Raw genomic sequence first — 19,319 nt, forward strand, 5'->3', positions numbered from 1 at the left:
GGTCACGATGAACTTGCATTTGTCTCATTGTTCTGAAAATGATATCTAGAGAGCACTTTGGGGGAATCTCTTTTGTTGCAAACATTCACTTAAACTCTATGAAAAACTGATGAGAGTTTAAAGTTCAAAGGTCAGGGTCACCATGACCTTGTGTCTGTCTCATGAACGCAATATCTGGAGATGGCTGAAATTTGGCATTAACGCCCACACAAATGACTATAAAAATTAAGTGATTAGAATCTGGTGGTTAAAGGTCAAAAGTCAAAAACATGTCCTTGCCCAAAACTCAAGAATTAATATGCTCTGATTATACACAAACGTCTCATAAGATATAATGAGGAGGCTCTAACATTTTTATATCAACAAGGTCAAAGGTCAACTGTGACATCATAATCTGCAAAACACTTCTTGGCTATTACTCAAAATCAGATCTCAGGAACAGAAGGGGAGATATTTAGACTGATTTTAAAGCTGTGACATTAATGTTTGGTGCCTCCCTTCAAACTGAGCTGATGTAGAGATCCTCTTTGCTGCTGGGGGAAAGATGTGTGTGAAGCATCCATGTTTTTACAGACATGTATGTAAACTGTGAGTGCAACTTCACTGGTGCATGGAGGCATACAGCTGCATGGCATTAATTTAAGTTTATTACCCAGTCAGGAAACGTTATCACGGCTGGTCAGACTAAATACATCAAAAGCATCTCATATTCCCGCCAGTACATGGCTCAGTTTTAAAAGCAGTACTAACTGTTTTTTAAAGACATTATGGATTGGAGTGGCAATGATGTCTGTACTTCACATTTAGAATATTAGAAAAAGTTCAAATCTCAAAATTTATATTTAACTTTCACGCTGAATATTAATAACATGCTTAGCATGCTAGCTGCCTAAAGGGATGGTATGAAAAAGCAAAAAAGATGCAAGTTGTCATTTTTGTGTTGAAAAGTCACAAATAGATAGAAAAACAAACAGCCATGGTAACTTTACAGCATTGGTTGTCAATAAAAAGCAGTAAGCTATCACTCAAGCTTTGCTTGACAACTCTTCCACACAGGTAAAAGCTGATGTGCAGCCTCCGTCTGTGTGTGTGAATCTTCACCCTTGATGTACTTTTACAAAATTCATTTTCAGTGACCTAGAACACACAAAGGATGAAACAAAGAGGAAAAGCTGTGTCAGATATACCCATGTTTGTGTGGACTAGCTCTGAGAGGCTTATGCTGTTAACACAGCAGCAACACATGATGAAACACAGCAAGCAAGTGCAGAGGACACAACAGTGACACTGAAGCTCTGGAGTCTCAAGGCCTAAATAACAGATAGGGTATAAAATAAAATGGCCTATTAACAAGGTTCTCACAGTCATGGAAAACCTGGAAGAGTCATGGAATTTCACAAACACATTTTCCAAGCCATCAAAAAGTCAGGGAACAAGTAAAAATCATTGAAAGTTTCAGAAAAATAATGGAAATGTGTTGGGTTAAATAACTGACAATAATGTAACATAATGGTGAATTTATTTTCTATAGCTGACAACATGACATAGCTTTAATAAATGTAGACGATGTTTACTTGCTTGTCACAAAATCATTTTTTCCTGGCACTCTGCCTCACCCTTCATGTCTGCCCACGAGGCATGCCAATATTTTTTGGGGGCATACAACTTTAAATGGCTGCATCTTATTACCACCGATTTTTTAAAGAAAATATTCCTGCCTTGCATGTTTAATCTTAAAGATGTTGGTGGGTTTTTTTTCTTTTCAAATGAAAGTGAAGTGAAAATACATATGAAGAACATAAAATGGGAGTAAGTTTTATTTCTCTGCATGGTTACAAAATATTACAACAGCTCCTGTTGGTCAGCTGTGCAGGTGACTGCAGACAGTGATGGTGTGGCAGTCAGTAGGTAGGGTTTAGTTTGGGAAAGGCTCTAAGTCTTAAACATTTTAGGGTGCTTTCACGCCTGAAGGTCTGGACCATGGTCCAAACCAAGGTTCGAGTTTTTGTTATATTGTGTACCTTTGGTCAGGTTGGTTTTGGTGTCACACTGTAATTATGCAAACAGACTTTACCTGACAAACCTACGTCATCGCGTGGGTTGCATGTCTCTATACTTTACAATTAAGTGTTGTTTTTTATTTCGGCGTCCATGTTATCAATTTACGGCATGCACACTGCCCGCCAGAGCAGCGATGGTCAGGAGCGCCTCAGCCGCCTGTCAGCTGCAGTACATCTACACAAAGGTGACAAGCCAATTTTTTACCTGTGATGACACGTTTGTCAGCAGGAATAGACAGTGAATTTTGTGTGTTGATGCTATACCACTTTTTACTGCAGTTTAAAAGTCGTTTTCTGTCACAGAGATGAGGAAATACAGACGTCTGTTTTACTCCAACTTCATTACTTCCCTTTCAAAATAAAAGCCCTGTGGTCAGAATCCCATCAGTTGTTGACACAAGACAGTTTATTTTGAAAGATTTACAGGACCGTGATGCAGGCCCTCATAAATGAGTGGAATTTGTATTCATAATTGTGGAAATAGAGCACTCATAGCAGCAGGCAGCGCCGCAGCAGCGACGTTACAATAACGCCACGTGTGTGAACGCCATAAAACACACTGCAGTTCGGCGAGGCTGCCGTCACGCACTGCTGACGCGTGCTATGTCAAACAGGCCTATTGCTGAGAAAAAATAGGCTATTTTTGCAATACGATAGAACAAATTTGAAGTACAAGGAGGAATAGATGGAACGTCTCTTCTCCCCAGGTGCATCCGCTGCTCATTTTGTTTTGGTAACGTCGGTGTTCCTTTTTCCAGTTAGCCTGCCGTAATTTCCTTTCATTGGTACGAAGATCTGAACCTTTCAAAATAATGCTTTCACACTGTACACGAACCGAACCGTGGTTCAGTTTGATCCGAAACGAGATTACCTCCTTTGGTCGGACCAAGGTTTGGCTGTTTGGTCCAGACCATGGTCCAGGGGAGGCTTCACACTGGTCATTTTAGTTCGGATCAAACTGGATTGTCTGAAAGTCCGGACCAAACTACATAGCTGTGAAAGCACCCTAAGTCTCAATTAACATACGCACTAATGTGATGAAAAATCTGACCACACTGGCAAAGACTAAAACAGAAGACTTTTCCTCTATATTATTTTTAGTTAATTTTGTAGGTACATAATATCATTTTAGTGAGGTTTTTTTTTTCAAAAGTCTATTTTTTATTTTATTTTAATATAACTTCAATGTTTTTCATATGTAATTTTAGTTTATACTTAGGTCACTATCACCTTGCAGCTGACTCCACCACATTGATGCTTAGCAATATGATCACTAAGGAGGACCTTGTCAACAGAACAAATCCAGAAAATTCCACACAAACATAAAGTTCGGTGACAAAAACCACAAAGTTCTGATAAAAACTGTACCATTCTTTAATTCAGTACAAAAGGTGCCGCGCAGGCCTCAAAGACACAAGTGAGAGACTGTTTACACAGGAACAGAAAATGGGATTTCTTACAATTTCTAGAGCATAGATAGATATACAGACAGACTGCAGGTCAAACACAAGAGCAAATTTAACCCTCAAGTACTTAAAATCTGTTCTTTGCGCCTGTCTAAATCCAACCAAAACGCCAACATCACTGCTATTCTCCAGGGGGGGAAAAAAAAAAGAGAGTACTTCATTTGAATGACACATTTACATTGGGATAACTCTAAAAGAAATGCTCAAGAGTTTTCAATACTATACAAATAATAATAATAATAATAATAATAGGAAGAAGAAGACAGTAATATGTGACTTGACTTGGAATTGCTCCCATTTTCAGGGAAACACTTCATTGTTTCAGTCCACTCCGTCTGCTACAAGATGCAAAACAACTCAACAAACCCTCCTCCCTCCTCTACATGACGTGTCACTGAGAGGCGTTCACATCTGGCATTCATCCCCCCCACATCTGACTGGAGCTGAGCTTTTCCAGTTGTGGAGCAGACTGTCTAACATGATGCTCTCCTGCTGCACTGATACTCAGCTCCTCTGTTAAAAGGCTTGCAGCCGCAGCGCGTGTGGTGGGGTTTGTGTCCTACAGTCCACTACTTTCACTTTAAGAGTGCAGAATGCTGGGAAGTGATTTTTAATGAAGTCATGTTGTAAATAAAATGTCTTGGATGCAAAAACAACATGCCAAGCGTTTTAAGTGTCATGGTATCCATGAAATGCCTGCTTGCGATCTGTCTCATTAAATTCAAAGCCTGTGCTTCCTTAAAAAAACAAAGAATGTAAAAGTCATGGTCTCAGATTAATAATAATGTTAATGACAGTTCAGTCTGATGCAGGTTACCTAAGATTACTTCATGATTCCATACTATTATTTACAGTGTGTTGTGACCTTAAAAAGGAAGGAAAAAGAAAATGCATGTTTTTCTTCTTTACATGGCGTACTTTTGGGTCCAGTCTTTTGCTACTTTGTTGTATCTGAGGAGAGAAAAGAGGAAAGTGAGCTAAGAGGATGAGAACCACTGACATCACATACACACATGTTGATAGTGATATTATGATATAATGGTAAAGCACCACCTGTGTACAGTCTGTGTGTACTCACTTGTCTTTGTCGTTCTTGTACATGTGTGCTATGTCTGGAACTAAGGGGTCGTCAGGGTTCGGATCACAAAGCAGTGAACATATGGACAGTAAAACTGGAATGAAGAAGAATTTAAAAGGCATTTTAGTCCAACATGTAGATAACTACTTGTAGACAGCAGGAGTGATGATTTCACAAGCTGCTCGTATTGATTCCTTTAAAGGTCCAGTGTGAAAGCACAGGTACAGATAGTGAGTGTTAATACAGAAATTCCTTAAGGTGATAACAGATGACAAAATTTGCTGGAAGTCTCACATTAAATACATGCACACTAAATGATCTAGAAGCATTTCTGTAATGGCCAAAGCAAGGTATTTTTAGACAACAAATCACTGCACATTATGATCTGCTCTTACCTTACTTAAAGTACTGCACAGAGGTTTGGGGTAATACATATAAAAGTTTACTAGAGCCACTATTTATTCCCAGAATGGACAAACCAAACACTGGCTCCAGATATGGCCATTTCCATTTTCACTGCTGCAATAAGCAGTGCTGGAGCTACACTGTTTATAACATCATTGTTCTTTATTCAGTGTTTCGAACGGTTTAAATCACTGGATCTGTTTGTTTTGGAGAGGAAGTGACCTCTGTGCGTAAGTCAGCTTCCAGTAAAAACCTTCTGAACGTCTGGATCTGAAGTTATCGCAGAAAAAAAGGTGACTTCACATTAGCATGTGTTGGACTAGCCGCCTACAGTGACATGCCAAGTGCATCAGAAATACCTGGATTTCAGTGTTTGATCAGTTTAAATCACCTGATCTGTTTGTTTTGGAAAGGAAGAGACCTCTACGGATAATTCGTCTCACAGTAAAAAACCTCCAGAACATCTGGATCAAAAAAAGGTGAACACACATTACCATATGAAAGAAAAGAAAATAACACACTGTGAATGTCCTCATAATGCACTATAGTGCATTATGAGGACATTCACAGTGTGTCATTGTGTGGTCTTCATAGAACGTGTTACTCGTTTGCTTTTGTGATAGGTGTGTTCTTTGTGGCTAGTGTGTGTCATGTTTGCCTTTAAGTGTTATGATTTTTTGTGTGTTACTAAAAATGACAATTATTCTGAAAATAAACAACACAAAACCCCAAGAGATCAGTGTTGTTAAAACTATAACAAAAGATGTTGTACTGAAAACTATAGGCAGGAAAGAGCAGGCATAGACAGTTAAAATTATGTGTTGATGATTATATTGACTCTATATCACTTTTTAGTGCAGTTTGAAAGTCTCTGTAACAGAGATGAGGAAATACAAAGACGTCTATTTAAGTCCAACTTACCTGATTCCCTTTCAAAAGAGACAGAGATTTGAACAGTGTGGTATTTTGAAATTGAACTCTAAATTTGAAAGCAAATATGGATTTATTATTGAATTAATCTTACTGCAAACTGCTGAACAGCACCACAGCAGTTTCTTCATGTGTGTTCAAAAAGAGTGACTCATAAAACATCGAGGAGATGAAAAATAAAGTTAAGCTCAAAGTCCTGTCGTGGTGGAGCTGCTGTTGCAGTGAACACTGAGAGGTTACCTTTTGACACCGTTAGTGCTGGAGACCACTGTGACCGCAGAATGTCCAAACAGATACTCCCGTTGCTGTTTATATTTGGGTGATAAATCTTTGTTGTAAATGCAACCTGTAAAAAGTAAAAAGTCACACAGGTCTGTATGAGCAGAGAATACTCAGTTTCTGAGCTGAATGTTTCGCTTGAAGCAAAGGGTTCAGTCCTGAATGTGGCTCTCATGCTGATTTAGCGTTTAGAGTTGCTCTTAATAAAGTCTTTATAACTAACATGTCAAACTCAAACAGCAATCCTTAGCAAAGTTTACTGCTGATCTCTTGTTCTTTTTTCTGGTGAGGATGTATCCTGGTCTCACAGTTGGACAGAGAGAGGACAACAATCCAAAGTGAAGCTCTGCACTCTGTAAGTATAGAAGAACAGTGTGCACACTCATAAGCCCCTGAGAATTGTGAATTATGGAAATGGGACCTGATGACAGTTTTAATATTATGCAGAAGGCTGCTGCGCTACCGACAGAATTATTGTGATGGCCCACTAACAACAGTCAATCCTGGGCAGACAGCTGGCAACTGATTTAAATGACGGAGATGGGTGAAATCTGCAAACTTGTTTATTTCTGTTATACTGTGGTTGAAGATGGGTAATCCTACCTATCTGACATTTCTGTCGTGCTTATTTCAATATAGCAAACTTTTTGTGTGTCCCCTCTGTGAATTCAGAGGTTTTTTCAGGTCCTCGAATCCAGCACAGGCTAAGCTCTCTCTGAGTTATTTTTCCTCAGCTGCAGTTTGCGACTTTCTTATCTTTGGATAAGAGGAGCAGCTGCTGCAGAATGAAGAGTTAAATTCCACTTTCACTGCGCCTGATGATCTGTTGCTCCATGACAGTGTGGTGCAATGATTAACCGGTATGACAGTATAAATGTATTTCAGCAGCGCTCGTAATGAACGGTCCAGTTCCAGAAAAAAAATATATTAGTGGTGGCAGATGTTTTGATCATGGCGGGCTGCCACAAATAAAGAATGTGTAGGAAACCTGCAACTGAGACAGCTGTTGCTGAGTGCTGTTTGATTTTAACAGGACACTGTGCTTTTCTACCTGGAATTTTTTGTAAACTAACATTGTGATTCTGTCCATCTATTCTATGTTCTTATAGGCTGTGTATGTTCATAATCTGAAAGCACCTATTTTTGTCTCCCCTTTGTCTCCCAGTTTTAACACTCTGTGCCTTGCCTTCTGAACCCCATCCTGTTCAAATTAATGTTGCCTATCAACGCAAAGGGCAGGAATTTAGAGGCTCAGGGATATTTTATGATGCTTCAAACAGAAAAGTAAGATCCAAATTAGTCATACAAAATACGAAATATATATATTTTTGATGACATATTGCATGTGTTAAAGTATAAGCTTGATTATACCCTCTAAGTTTGTATGTTTCATGATTGTAATGGACTCTGGAGAATAACCGTCTGCCTGTTTTTAGCCTAAGAGCAAGTATCCATTACAATCATAAAGTACAACTTTTCAGGTGTTAACCCTTAATGAATGAGACAGGAGACGTTTCACAACAACCACATTGAAGTCCACAGTGTGGCAGGATGAAGCTTTGAGGAGCCACAGCAGCTCTTACCTTTGGTGGCTTGAACGGATAGTCGGTGGGGAAGTGGATTGTGAGAAAGAAAACTCCTCCTTGGTAAGGACTGTCACCCTGACATAAAGACATGTGACATACTGCTGTCATTTCACACTGAAAGCATCCAGCTGGAACCACATGACATCGCCTTCAGTGACAACTGTGTCAGGACGCTCAGCTTAGCCAGGCTCTCTGAGGTTCCTGGATTTCAGAGCCCAACACTGGTGATTTTGGTAAACTGCTGTCAAGGCTTGTTAGAATTTAAAGCATTCTGTGTTTGTTGTGGCCATCAATTCCAGTTTAACTTTGAGGGTAAGATTAACCAGCTAAAATGCTGCAATATTAACTAATTTTCTAATCTGACTTTGTGATACAGCTCCTGTTAGAATAAGTTTCACAGGGCTGGTGGGTAGCTCAGTAGGTAAAGTGTGCGCCCCATATTCAGAGGCTATGTGTCCTTGTTGCCACAGCCCCTGGTTCGAGCCTGACTGGCGGCCCTTTGCTGAATGTCATCCCCACTCTCTCTAATCCCCTTTTGCATTCATTTCTCTAGCTGTCCTATCAAATAAAGGCCATAAAGCCAAACAATAACTAGAAAAATATGTCTCAATGTGTCAATATCGAACATCAGCAACAGTGCCTCCCTTTGCTTTGGGTCCCTGTGCTGATGCTGCGACCCTGCCTTTGGTTGTGCTCGTGCTGTGGCTGTACTGATACTGTGCCCCCCACTCGCCCTGATTGTGGTCTGGTCCTGGTTGCGCCGATGCTTTGATCTTGCCTTTGGACACCTCCCTATCAACATATGCATGAGACTGTTATCATCACCCTCAACATCATCATAGAGTGCAATTAAACATTTCACACCTATCATTATTGTAATATGACATGCATCTGTTTCTATTATTGCTGTGCCTCTCTCCCCTCTCCTCCCCTCTCTCTTTCTCTTTCCTTTTTTGCCATGATTGTATTTCATTTGTTATTTACGACATCTATTACTCGTCTGTCCGTCCTGGAAGAGGGATCCCTCACTATCCTCTGCCGCTTTTCCTGAGGTTTCTTTCTTTTTTTTTTCCCCGTTCAGGGGTTCTTTTTCGGGAGTTTTTCCTTGGGTGATGTGAGGGCTAAGGGCAGAGGGATGTTGTACACTGTAAAGCCCTCTGAGGCAAACCATGTTTTGTGATAATGTCTTTTGTAGTTCTGTGTTCTCCCGCTGATAGGTTACTTTTTGCATTCCCTTATAACACTTATCAATTCCATCACAATGCTGTTGTCTGTACTAACACACAGGCGTATATTTTAACCTCCACTGTGAACCCAACATGTGGACTCGCCCTCTGTGGTGTATGTGGTCACAAATATTCATGATGGCAGTAAACCTGTCTCTGTTATCTGAGAAACTAGCTGGATCCCATGTTATGCCTTCTGTGGTTTGTGGTTTGATAGAGTAGCTCATATTTACAAATACTGACTGAACTTTCCCAGGCCATGGAAATAATATACTGGAATTTTAATATAGGGTGTTTTTCCCTTTAAAGGCCTACGTTAAACAATAGAAAATGTTTTTTTCAGGTTTACTAATTGTAATGCAACCAACAACATAATACATGGTGACAATCTATACATAATAAAATAGGTTGAAATAAATAATAAGTACATATTAAGGTTAGGCTTGTACAGTGCCTATCATAAGTATTCACCCCCTTTGATGTTTTACCCTTTTATTGCTTTCATAAAATCAATCATGGTCAATAAAATTTGGCTCTCTTAACACAAAAATTTATTGGAAAAAACTCTTTAATGTCAAAGTGAAAACAGATTTCTATAAAGTAATGTTAATGAAAGAAAATTATATAAATAAAAATAATTGTTTGCATAATTATTCACCCCCTTTTTAATTTAATGGTCTAATTCAATAGAGGTCCATCAAATTGTTGCCAATAGTCTCACAATTAGTGAAATGAAGATCACCTGAGTGGTGTGGGTGTGTTTCAAGTGATTGAGTTGTAAAACACCTGTGTCTGAAGGGTCCAGAGAGTGGTTGATCAGTATTCCTGGCTACCATTACACCATGAAGACAGAAGAACACTCTAAGCAACTCAGGGAAAGGGTTATTGAGAAGTACAATTCAGGGGATGGTTACAAAAAAATTTCCAAGGCACTGAACATCCCCCGAGTTCAGTGAAATCAATTATCAAGAAATGGAAGGAATATGGCACTTGTGTGAATCTGCCTAGATCAGGCCGCCCTCGTAAACTGAGTGACCGTGCAAGTAGGAGACTAGTGAGAGAAGCCACCAAGACCCCTACAACTACTCTGAAGGAGTTACAAGCTTCAGCTGCTGAGATGGGAGAGACTGTGCATGTAGCAACTGCTGCCTGGGTTCTTCACCGGTCAAAGCTTTATGGGAGAGTGGCAATGAGAAAGCCACTGTTGAAGAAAAGTCATATTAGATCTCGACTAGAGTTTGCCAAAAAGCACGTGGAAGACTCCATGGTCAAGTGGAAGAAGATTCTTTGGTCTGATGAAACCAAAATTGAGCTTTTTGGCCATCAGACAAGACGTCATGTTTGGCAGAAACCAAACACTGCACATCACCAAAACCACACCATCCCCACTGTGAAGCATGGTGGTGGCAGCATCATGTTGTGGGGATGTTTCTCAGCAACTGGACCTGGAAGGCTTGTAAAGATAGAGGGCAGAATGAATGCTGCAAAATACACTGAAATCCTGGGGGACAATCTTTTTCAGTCTGCAAGAGAACTATGACTTGGGAGAAGACTTATTTTCCAGCAAGACAATGATCCAAAACATAGTGCAAAAGCTACACAGGAATGGTTAAAAAAAGAACCAGGTAAATGTTCTGGAGTGGCCGAGTCAAAGCCCAGACCTCAATCCTATAGAGAATTTGTGGCTGGACTTGAAAAGGGCTGTTCATGCCTGATACCCGCGCAACCTGACAGAGCTTGAGCAGTTTTGCAAAGAAGAATCGAGCAAAATTGCAGTGGGCAGATGTGCAAGACTGATTGAGACCTATCCACGCAGACTCACTGCTATGATTGCAGCCAAAGGTGCATCTGCTAAATACTGACTTGAAGGGGGTGAATAATTATGCAAACAATTATTTTCATTTATATAATTTTCTTTCATTAACATTACTTTATAGAAATCTGTTTTCACTTTGACATTAAAGAGTTTTTTCCAATAAATTTTTGTGTTAAAAAAGCTAAATTTTATTGACCATGATTGATTTATGAAAGCAATGAAAGGGTAAAACATCAAAGGGGGTGAATACTTATGATAGGCACTGTATACTCTATGTGTACAGTCACAGTATAGGTAATGCACTGGCCAAATAACACACAGATGCACTTATTTAAGATGCACAAAGTATCAAATGCAATTACCAGTTCATTATTCTTGCATCTTGGGTTGATTAATAAAGCTGTCCACTGATGACTATCTTTTTACTTGTGTGATATCACAAGATGCTGTCTTATTAAATAATGGAGCCACTCTTTAAGGGAAAGCCTTCCAGGGCTCTTCCACTATGTGAGGACTAATCTGAGATATGAGGCCTTTTATAATACTGCACAAGCACATGAGTGTGTAGGAGTGCACTGAAAGCTCTCCATGATGGTGTGATACTCACCGGACCCATTATGGTCGCCTGCCAGTGAAACACTAAAAGCAATTAAGGGAATAAGAGGGAGAGAAAGAAGAGTGTCAGCTGCTGTTCATCAGCCATCATGCATCAGTTACACTGCACTGTGTCTAAAGAGGCTCCTACCTCTACCCAGCTCTCTGGATGTTAGGTACAGGTGGAGCTGGTCTTACTGCTGTAACCTGCTGACCACAGGGCGACAGCCACTCCCGTCCTTCCAGTCACTGTCTGTGCCTGAATCATTTCAAAGGTAACCAATCAAACTGCAGGCTTTTCAGGTGGTGTGTTCCCAGGTCTATGTCCACAATAAGTTGTGATGTAGGAATAAGTATGTGAGTAAGTGACGCTTTGTTAAACCCATCACCCAAATCTGGACTGTCCAATCATAGCTTTGCATCTGCAACTAGGCAGGCCAGGACTGTCAAACTCTGGAGTTGCTGTGCCAAAGCAGGGAGTAGAGGTGGAATTCACTAATCACTACACTAATTCAACATACTCATTTTAGTACAGTTCAAAGATTTGCAGTCAGTAGGCAGCTTTCCATTACAGATTTGAGCAAAACTTCAGCAATATTCAGAGTGATGTTCTGCAACTTGGTCGTGGTCTGGTCCTGGTTGCGCCGATGCTGTGATCTTGCCTTTGGACACCTCCCTTTCAACATATGCATGAGACTGTTATCATCTCTATCAACATCATCATAGAGAGCAATTACTAATTCCACACCTACCATTATTGTAATATGACATGCATCTGTTTCTATTATTGCTGTGCCCCCCCCCCCCCCCCCTCCTCTCTCCCCCACCCTCTCTCCCCCTCTCTCTCTCTCTTTCCTTTTTTGCCATGATTGTATTTCATTTGCTATTTACGACATCTATTGCTCGTCTGTCCGTCCTGGAAAGAGGGATCCCTCACTATCCTCTACCGCTCTTCCTGAGGTTTCTTCCTCTTTTTTTTTTTTCCCCCGTTACAGGGGTTCTTGGGGAGTTTTTCCTTGGGTGATGTGAGGGTCTAAGGGCAGAGGGATGTCGTACACTGTAAAGCCCTCTGAGGCAAACCATGTTTTGTGATAATGGGCTATATAAATAAAACTGACTTGACTTGAACTTCTCCTCTAGCGTTAACATTCCAAGAAGAATGTTGATGGATGTTCAAAGCATTAGCAGCTTTATTTATATTTCAGCCACCACACTAACCCTCATTATTTCCAATCCAGGGCCACATAGGTATATTATGTGAGCAATAATGGAAAGGCAAGCCCCTTATAGAGCGGCCACGTACGAGGGATTTCTGGGAGGTGATAGTCCAAGATTTCACAGAGGAATTGTGGATTCAAAACTTTCAGATGATCCGCTCAACTTTTGAAGAGTTACGAAATGCAATAACACCTCTTGTAGCACCTGCTGCATCATGCTTGGGAGAGCTAGTTCCAGTTTATGACTGCAGTCTCAATTTGCGCAATTCGGGGGTTAATGGAAACCCGCCTACTTACTTTGTAGCTTATTTTTTTCCTTAGCTGAACAGTCACATGACTGTTAAAATGCACCTCAGTACATACTTCAGTATGCATCATCGCTGAAAGACTTTTTTATTATGTGGAGGAGGTGAACGCTTCACAGTTCAAAGCTAATTCAGTCAGTACAACAATAATGCATAAGCGCTCACACGGCTGCAGCATTAAGTGCTGATTCTGACCTTCTTCAGCTCAGTGTTTCGTTCAGTCTGTTTGTGGTCCAAGCTGGTACACTCAGTTTACTTCAGAACTAGCCTATAGAAGCACTGTCCATGAGGTTAACAGCTGAGAAGCCCGTTATTTAGCATCGGATTTCTGTGGCTTTCCTGGTCTTTGAATATGCTTTTAATGAGGACATAGCATACTGTGAATCATAGCTGTGCTGGCAAACACACTCTCAGTCAAGAGCAGCTCCACTGCTAAAAGCTGCTGATTTGGTCAGTTGTTGAAAATTATTTGTGAGTGCATGCACTGAACACCTCTAGCAGTGTGCATGTGGAACGGGAGTGGTATACTTTTTGCCTTTCCCAGAGCAAAAACACGCCAAATGTAAAACTAAAAAACTATTTATATGTTGCAAAGTTGACAAAAAAAATCAAAGTTTCCAGGGTGGCATACAGTAGCTAAGGAAGCAATGCTGCACTGTCTCAGAAGCAGTTTAATGAATATGTTATTGTATATGGTGGTTATAAATTCATAGTGATTTAAATTCATTAAGTTGTTAAAAATCATTAAACAAATAATAAGGTTTTAAAAAGGTAAAAAAAAGTTTGATAAAAATGTGTCTACAAGATACTTAAAATGTTTTCTTAAAAAATGCATTGCCTTTAATGTAAGGTCTTTATTTATTGCAGAGAGTAACACCAGCCCACACAGCTGACAGCACTGTGGGATATGTGATGTCGTGTGGTGAGGTCAGTAGCATTGTGGGTAAGATGGGTGGGTGACATGGCTGCAGACAACGAATCTACAACTCTAGAGTAACGATTTCTGCACGTGGTCCTCGAGGCACACATTATAATTATTATTTTAATAATTTATCTATTTCATGTTTATTTGTATAGGGACAAGTATATAGCCTACAACTGATGCCACATACCACAGCATTTATAGTCTCAGCTAATCTGCAATGCCTGTCCCTAGACAGGCCTAAAAACACTACATCAAATATTGTACAAACATTATTTGACACAGTTTATGCATTATATTGTTAATGTGCCTTACATGGACATTGGTGGTGCATTTTTGGTCATTTTGTTTTATTTTAGCACATTTCTGTCTAGCTAATTGAAATTAAATGTCTTTATTTTTGTTGTAGATTTCACTGTGTTTGCCTGTGTTTGATGTTTCTGGGGGAAACAAAGACGAGAGCAAATAAATCTCCAGACAACATCAGCATGAAGCACGACCATTAATTCTTTGGATTAGTGTAGCTATAGAGAGATTTCATTATGATACATGGATTAACACGGCAGCACCTGCAGGCAGATTTCACTGTGTACCTGCAGTCCCACTAAAAGTACAGCAGGATTTCCTAACAGTGGAATCATGGGTATTTGTTACACCTAACATTACTTCCACACTCAAGGTAGCTGCTGAAAAAGCTTTGTGGTGGCTCAATTAGCTCTATCTGCATCGCCTGTGATCAGAATGGATGGGACAAAATGTGATTTTTTAAATTGCCTTATTTGTTGGTTGTATGTAAGTCGCTGAAACATTTTGGCACGATTTTGTGTTGTTTTCGTATATTAACCATAACACTGCCAACAGGCAGTAGGAATGCACTCAGGTGAGAAAATGAAATGTGTGTGTACTCACGGTCTTCCCCCACTGGTCCAGCAGAGCACTGTGCTGGAGGGTCTCTCTGCAGGTCACTCAGCTCCTGCAGGCACAAAACGGGTACTGATCAAATGTACAAACCCTTTTTTTTGTTGTAATGTTTTTACTGGATTTCCTGTTTGATGACTAAAGTTTGAGTGACACTGTTCTCTCCATGAATAATGCTGCTTATATCTACACAGCTGTGCTTCTCTATCAAATCATAAAACTGAAGACTTCACGTCATGTGAACCACATGAGCTTTCCAAGAAAGGTATCTGATGACAGCAAAAAAGAAGATGGGAAAATTGGCTCATTGTCAACTAGCTTTGACTGGTCCTCTACACCACATCTCATGGTACTCTTCAACAACTATCTGGACCCTGAGTTAAAATTGTAATGTATTTTTTCAACTACTGGATCCAAGGTCGATATTCACGCATTTTCATTTTTGTCATATTTGCTGAAGTTGTAACTATACCCCAACAGTATAATCTACAAAAAATCTGCTTTCTCTGGATCTTTCTACAGTGCTCTTAATGGAATTTGCAAGAATCCACCATGCCTGGATAAAAACCCGCCAGAGCCAGCAGAAGTCTCTGACGCAGTGTCAATCACTGCTCATGCACACACGGCATACTCTCACTCAGTCAAGATCCACATACAAAGCTCACGGCATCAGGAGGAGCTTTGCAAACACAGTGCCTGGAAACTAAGGTTGTGACCAACGCAGAATTATGCCTATTGATTTGGATTTAGCAGTTCAAAGCAAATATCTGATGATTCATTTTGTTTTCCATACAGAGTTTTAAAGTTCGAACAAGGCTCAGCAGCATGTACAATGTGACAGCAGCTTTTACGAAATATTATAAACTAGCTAATGCCACTAATGACGGGTCACAAATGCGCAACAACATTTTTTGCAAACATTAGATATTTAAAAAAAGCCAGACAATGTATCTCAATAGCTTGCTGTGAGCTGTAAAATCACCACTTCTTCACCTTATGGTGCGGTCTGAGTCTCCCTCTGTGCAGCTGCATGCATGTCCGCAGCTGCAAAGTAAAAGTCGAGCAGCAAAATCTGGTGATACAATTGTCCCTGGAAACACACTGCAAAGAAATGAAATAACTGCTCGACTTGAAGCTGTCGACTGAGGGTCTCCAACTGATGATTTAACTGTCAAGCTATCAAGGGGCAAACCTACTGGAAACAACCACCAGCAACAGACAAAACTGCCCATCCCTTTGGCAACAGCAGTGCACATGTCAAAGACAGACAAAAGAAACCCAACAACGAAAAGCAAGCCTTAAAAAAAAGACTTAACCAAGGCCGAGCCAACATCGGTTTTTATCCTTTCAGGTCCTATAGCTCTCTCCACCTCAGAATAGTCACTCTGATGTTTACTAGGGATGATAACAATGAATTAATGATCAATTAACCGGTCGTTAAGAATTTAATCGAACATGTGAAATCTAATTAATAAGCTATGCTGTCAAAATATATGCCATATGTTGCTGTGAGCTTTGACTAAGGAGGAACACATTTGGTATGACTGAAATAAACAAAGTTTTGATATTTTCTTCAAATAACGATCACTCGATAGATCGATTATTAATTTGACTGATTAACTGAATTAGGGAAGTGCTTAAAATTTACAACCCTAATGTTCACTCTTGTTTTTCTCAAGCTGTATTTAACTCGCTTTTTAGCTTGCTTTTCATTGCTGGTCTTTTTCTATTAACTGGTCTGCCACATACGCGGTTGGTGGGAGTAAAGAGTGCACACAAACAGTAACATAAATTCTAGATTCCTCCTGGCCTGGATGATTCTGTTCAGGCAATGTGAAGCGGTGAAGATATTTGAAATATAGTGTAAACTGATATTAGTTTTTTTAGGAGACACAGCGGTTTCTATGGAGACGTTATAAAAAAAACATAGTGATTTGGTCTACTGATGTTTTCACTTTGTATCAACAACAATGGGTCATTGATAGCAATGCACAATAATATCGGCACATCACTGGTATCCACAGATTTTGGCTTTAAAATGAAATATCGGCATCAGCCAACATGCCGATCCCTACTGATATCAAAAACCAATATATTTTTTTAACTGACAAAGCGTACAAGTACAAAACATCAGCCTTGTTTTGCACAATGAATGAATATTACTTTCAATGAAAAGAATTGTATTTCATGTCTCCTGCTGGTGGGACATCATGATAAGAGTCTGCATTAAATGATGTTAATTCCACTACAGAAGAGACTTGATGATCACTAAAATTAGGTGGGGAAAATATATCAATATCAATATAAATTATCTGCATTTCTGATATCAGTAAAAAAAAAAAAAAAAAAATCAATATTGTGCATCCCTTGAATCAGTATATCCAACCAATCTATGTCTCATTACACCCCCAGAAAAGAATGCACGCTGATTTAGGTATGGTGTTCAAGAATGATAGGCTACATAGGGATATAGGCTTATATCAGTTTTCACAGTGCCGTTCACTGACATCCCCTATTAATGTTTCAATGGGAAATGACTTCTGCCAAGACAGACTCCCTGGTTGGAAAGGGATGACACTGTGTAAAAGAGCCTCAGACATCTTCCCTCTTATGTTAAGGCTTTCATTTTTTAATCACGTCATTATTATTTCCTGGTTTCCCATGTAAATTCTGCCCTTTATGAGGAGTTGTACTTGTTTAGATGCCCGATGATTCCCTTGTGTCTATCTAATGTTCTACGAAAGCAGTAACACCTAGCATCACTTTACAACTGAGACAATAAAAACGAAGTTGCACACGAATGATACTGTCAACTAATTTTCCTGAGTCACTGCAGTCATCGTCTACAGCCAAGACGATAGGTCCAGCAGGGCTGTTGTTCCGTTTATAAGACAAGTTAGAGAACAAAGAGAGAGACAGCTGTAAGGACGGTGACACACTGAATGAAAACTGCCAGAGGAGTTACTAAAAGCTAGCTACATTGTTAGCGAGCTAGCACGAAACTTTAAAGTTGTCATTGGCTGCTGTATCTGTTCTGGGAGTTGTCAGCGAACAAATTATTTCCAAAAACGTTGCAAAGTTCTCCGGAAGTTGATTTAATGTGTGGACAGCGTTGGAATCATTGTTAAGTAACATTTTGTGGAAATAAACTCTCACATTAGCCTCAGCTGGGCCAGTTAGCCTACATTAGCTCGTGAGTCCCATTTACCTTCTGTATTCTTTTCAGTGCCATGTTGACTGACGCGGTTTGCTCCTCAGCTCACGGCCACTCGCTCTGTATTTCACTTTTAGTGTTATTGCTGTCGAAGTCAATGGCTGCAGTTTGTTCCCTGAGTACTTCGGCAGCCAGGATGTGTTTGTGTTTTTAATAAACCCTCTTTTGTTTCCGCTTTCTCCTATTTACGGTCGTTCGTTCGAAGTGGACCATGGGAAACGTAGTTCTGAATATTGCGATCTGTTGTGACGTGGGATACGTCCATGGCAAAGAAGTCTTGCATTTACGCAGTTTCTTTTGTAGCTCAGTTTCTGACTCTTATGAAGCCCAGTTGGAGGGTTCTGTATATATAGGTTGCAAATAATCACCCGTTTTAATGCAGAACTTGCATGTACTTAGTGAACAAAAGAGTTGTTTTTGCTTGTAAAAAGACACCCTAAAATAATTAATCAGATGCATCTAAAAATCTGAAACATACATTAAGTATACGTTCTTATATATAGGCCTAAATTATAGTTAAGGAACTAAAAGTTAAAAATCCCAGCGGTGTCAAAGTGCAATTTTGCTTTACCTCCAACAGGCGGTGCTGTTTATAATTATTAGAATTGTTTCTGTGATGTCTGACAGTGAAAGTCAGCCTAAAACTGATGATTTTCAAGAACGGCTTGAGAAGGTGCATTACTCCATTGCTATTTCCCTATGTACACTATAGCCAATATAAAGGGTTCATTGTATTAACAATTCTCTAAGATGAAACAGGAGTTTTCAGACAAAAAAAACATTCATGAAAAACATTCATCCATTTACCCTCCACCTATGAGTACTCTGCTACATTTAAATATGGAGACAAGGAGACCATCAAAATAAAGTAATGACACGGTAAAGTTCGGTTTGGTTCCAGAAGCAAAATGCTGACACCAAGTAGGTGAGTCAAGTTAGTCTTTACTCATTTGTCAAAAATCGGGCAGAGGCAGGATCAGGCTGACAAACAAACAGGCAGGCTTAGTGAGGAACACATAAAGCCATCTCCCAGGCAACAGAAACAGGCCAGTATAGATACTGCTGTGAGGCAACTAAACCTCTTACATACCTACTGTAAACTTAAAAAAAAAAAATTACATTATAAAACACTCCATGATGGGTGTGTTTGTAAAACGTGCTAGAAATGAATAAATTCTTATTTCAAAATAGTTAATTCTTCGCCTCAGTGATAGTATATTTTGGTACAGCCACTTTACAGGTTAATCCGGCCAATAACTAAGAGCATAGTTTTTATATTTCCACAGCAAGCACGTTCCATCCA

At 39.7% G+C, this 19,319-nt stretch overlaps 1 protein-coding gene across 1 annotated transcript; it reads right to left on the reverse strand.

Moving 5' to 3' along the window:
* Positions 1–3,410: 3,410 nt before the first annotated feature.
* LOC121958510 (ubiquitin-conjugating enzyme E2 D4-like) lies at positions 3,411–18,200 on the reverse strand. Its single transcript, XM_042507464.1, has 7 exons — positions 18,011–18,200; positions 14,794–14,857; positions 11,454–11,485; positions 7,802–7,879; positions 6,180–6,285; positions 4,605–4,698; positions 3,411–4,477 (listed from the first exon to the last, which is right to left on the reverse strand). Exons 1-7 carry the CDS (start codon positions 18,032–18,034, stop codon positions 4,432–4,434), a joined length of 444 nt encoding a protein of 147 aa, XP_042363398.1. The 5' UTR covers positions 18,035–18,200; the 3' UTR covers positions 3,411–4,431.
* Between the last annotated feature and the right edge of the window lie 1,119 nt (positions 18,201–19,319).

The sequence above is a fragment of the Plectropomus leopardus genome, chromosome 19 (assembly GCF_008729295.1).
Source record: "Plectropomus leopardus isolate mb chromosome 19, YSFRI_Pleo_2.0, whole genome shotgun sequence".
Classification (NCBI taxonomy): Eukaryota; Metazoa; Chordata; class Actinopteri; order Perciformes; family Serranidae; genus Plectropomus; species Plectropomus leopardus.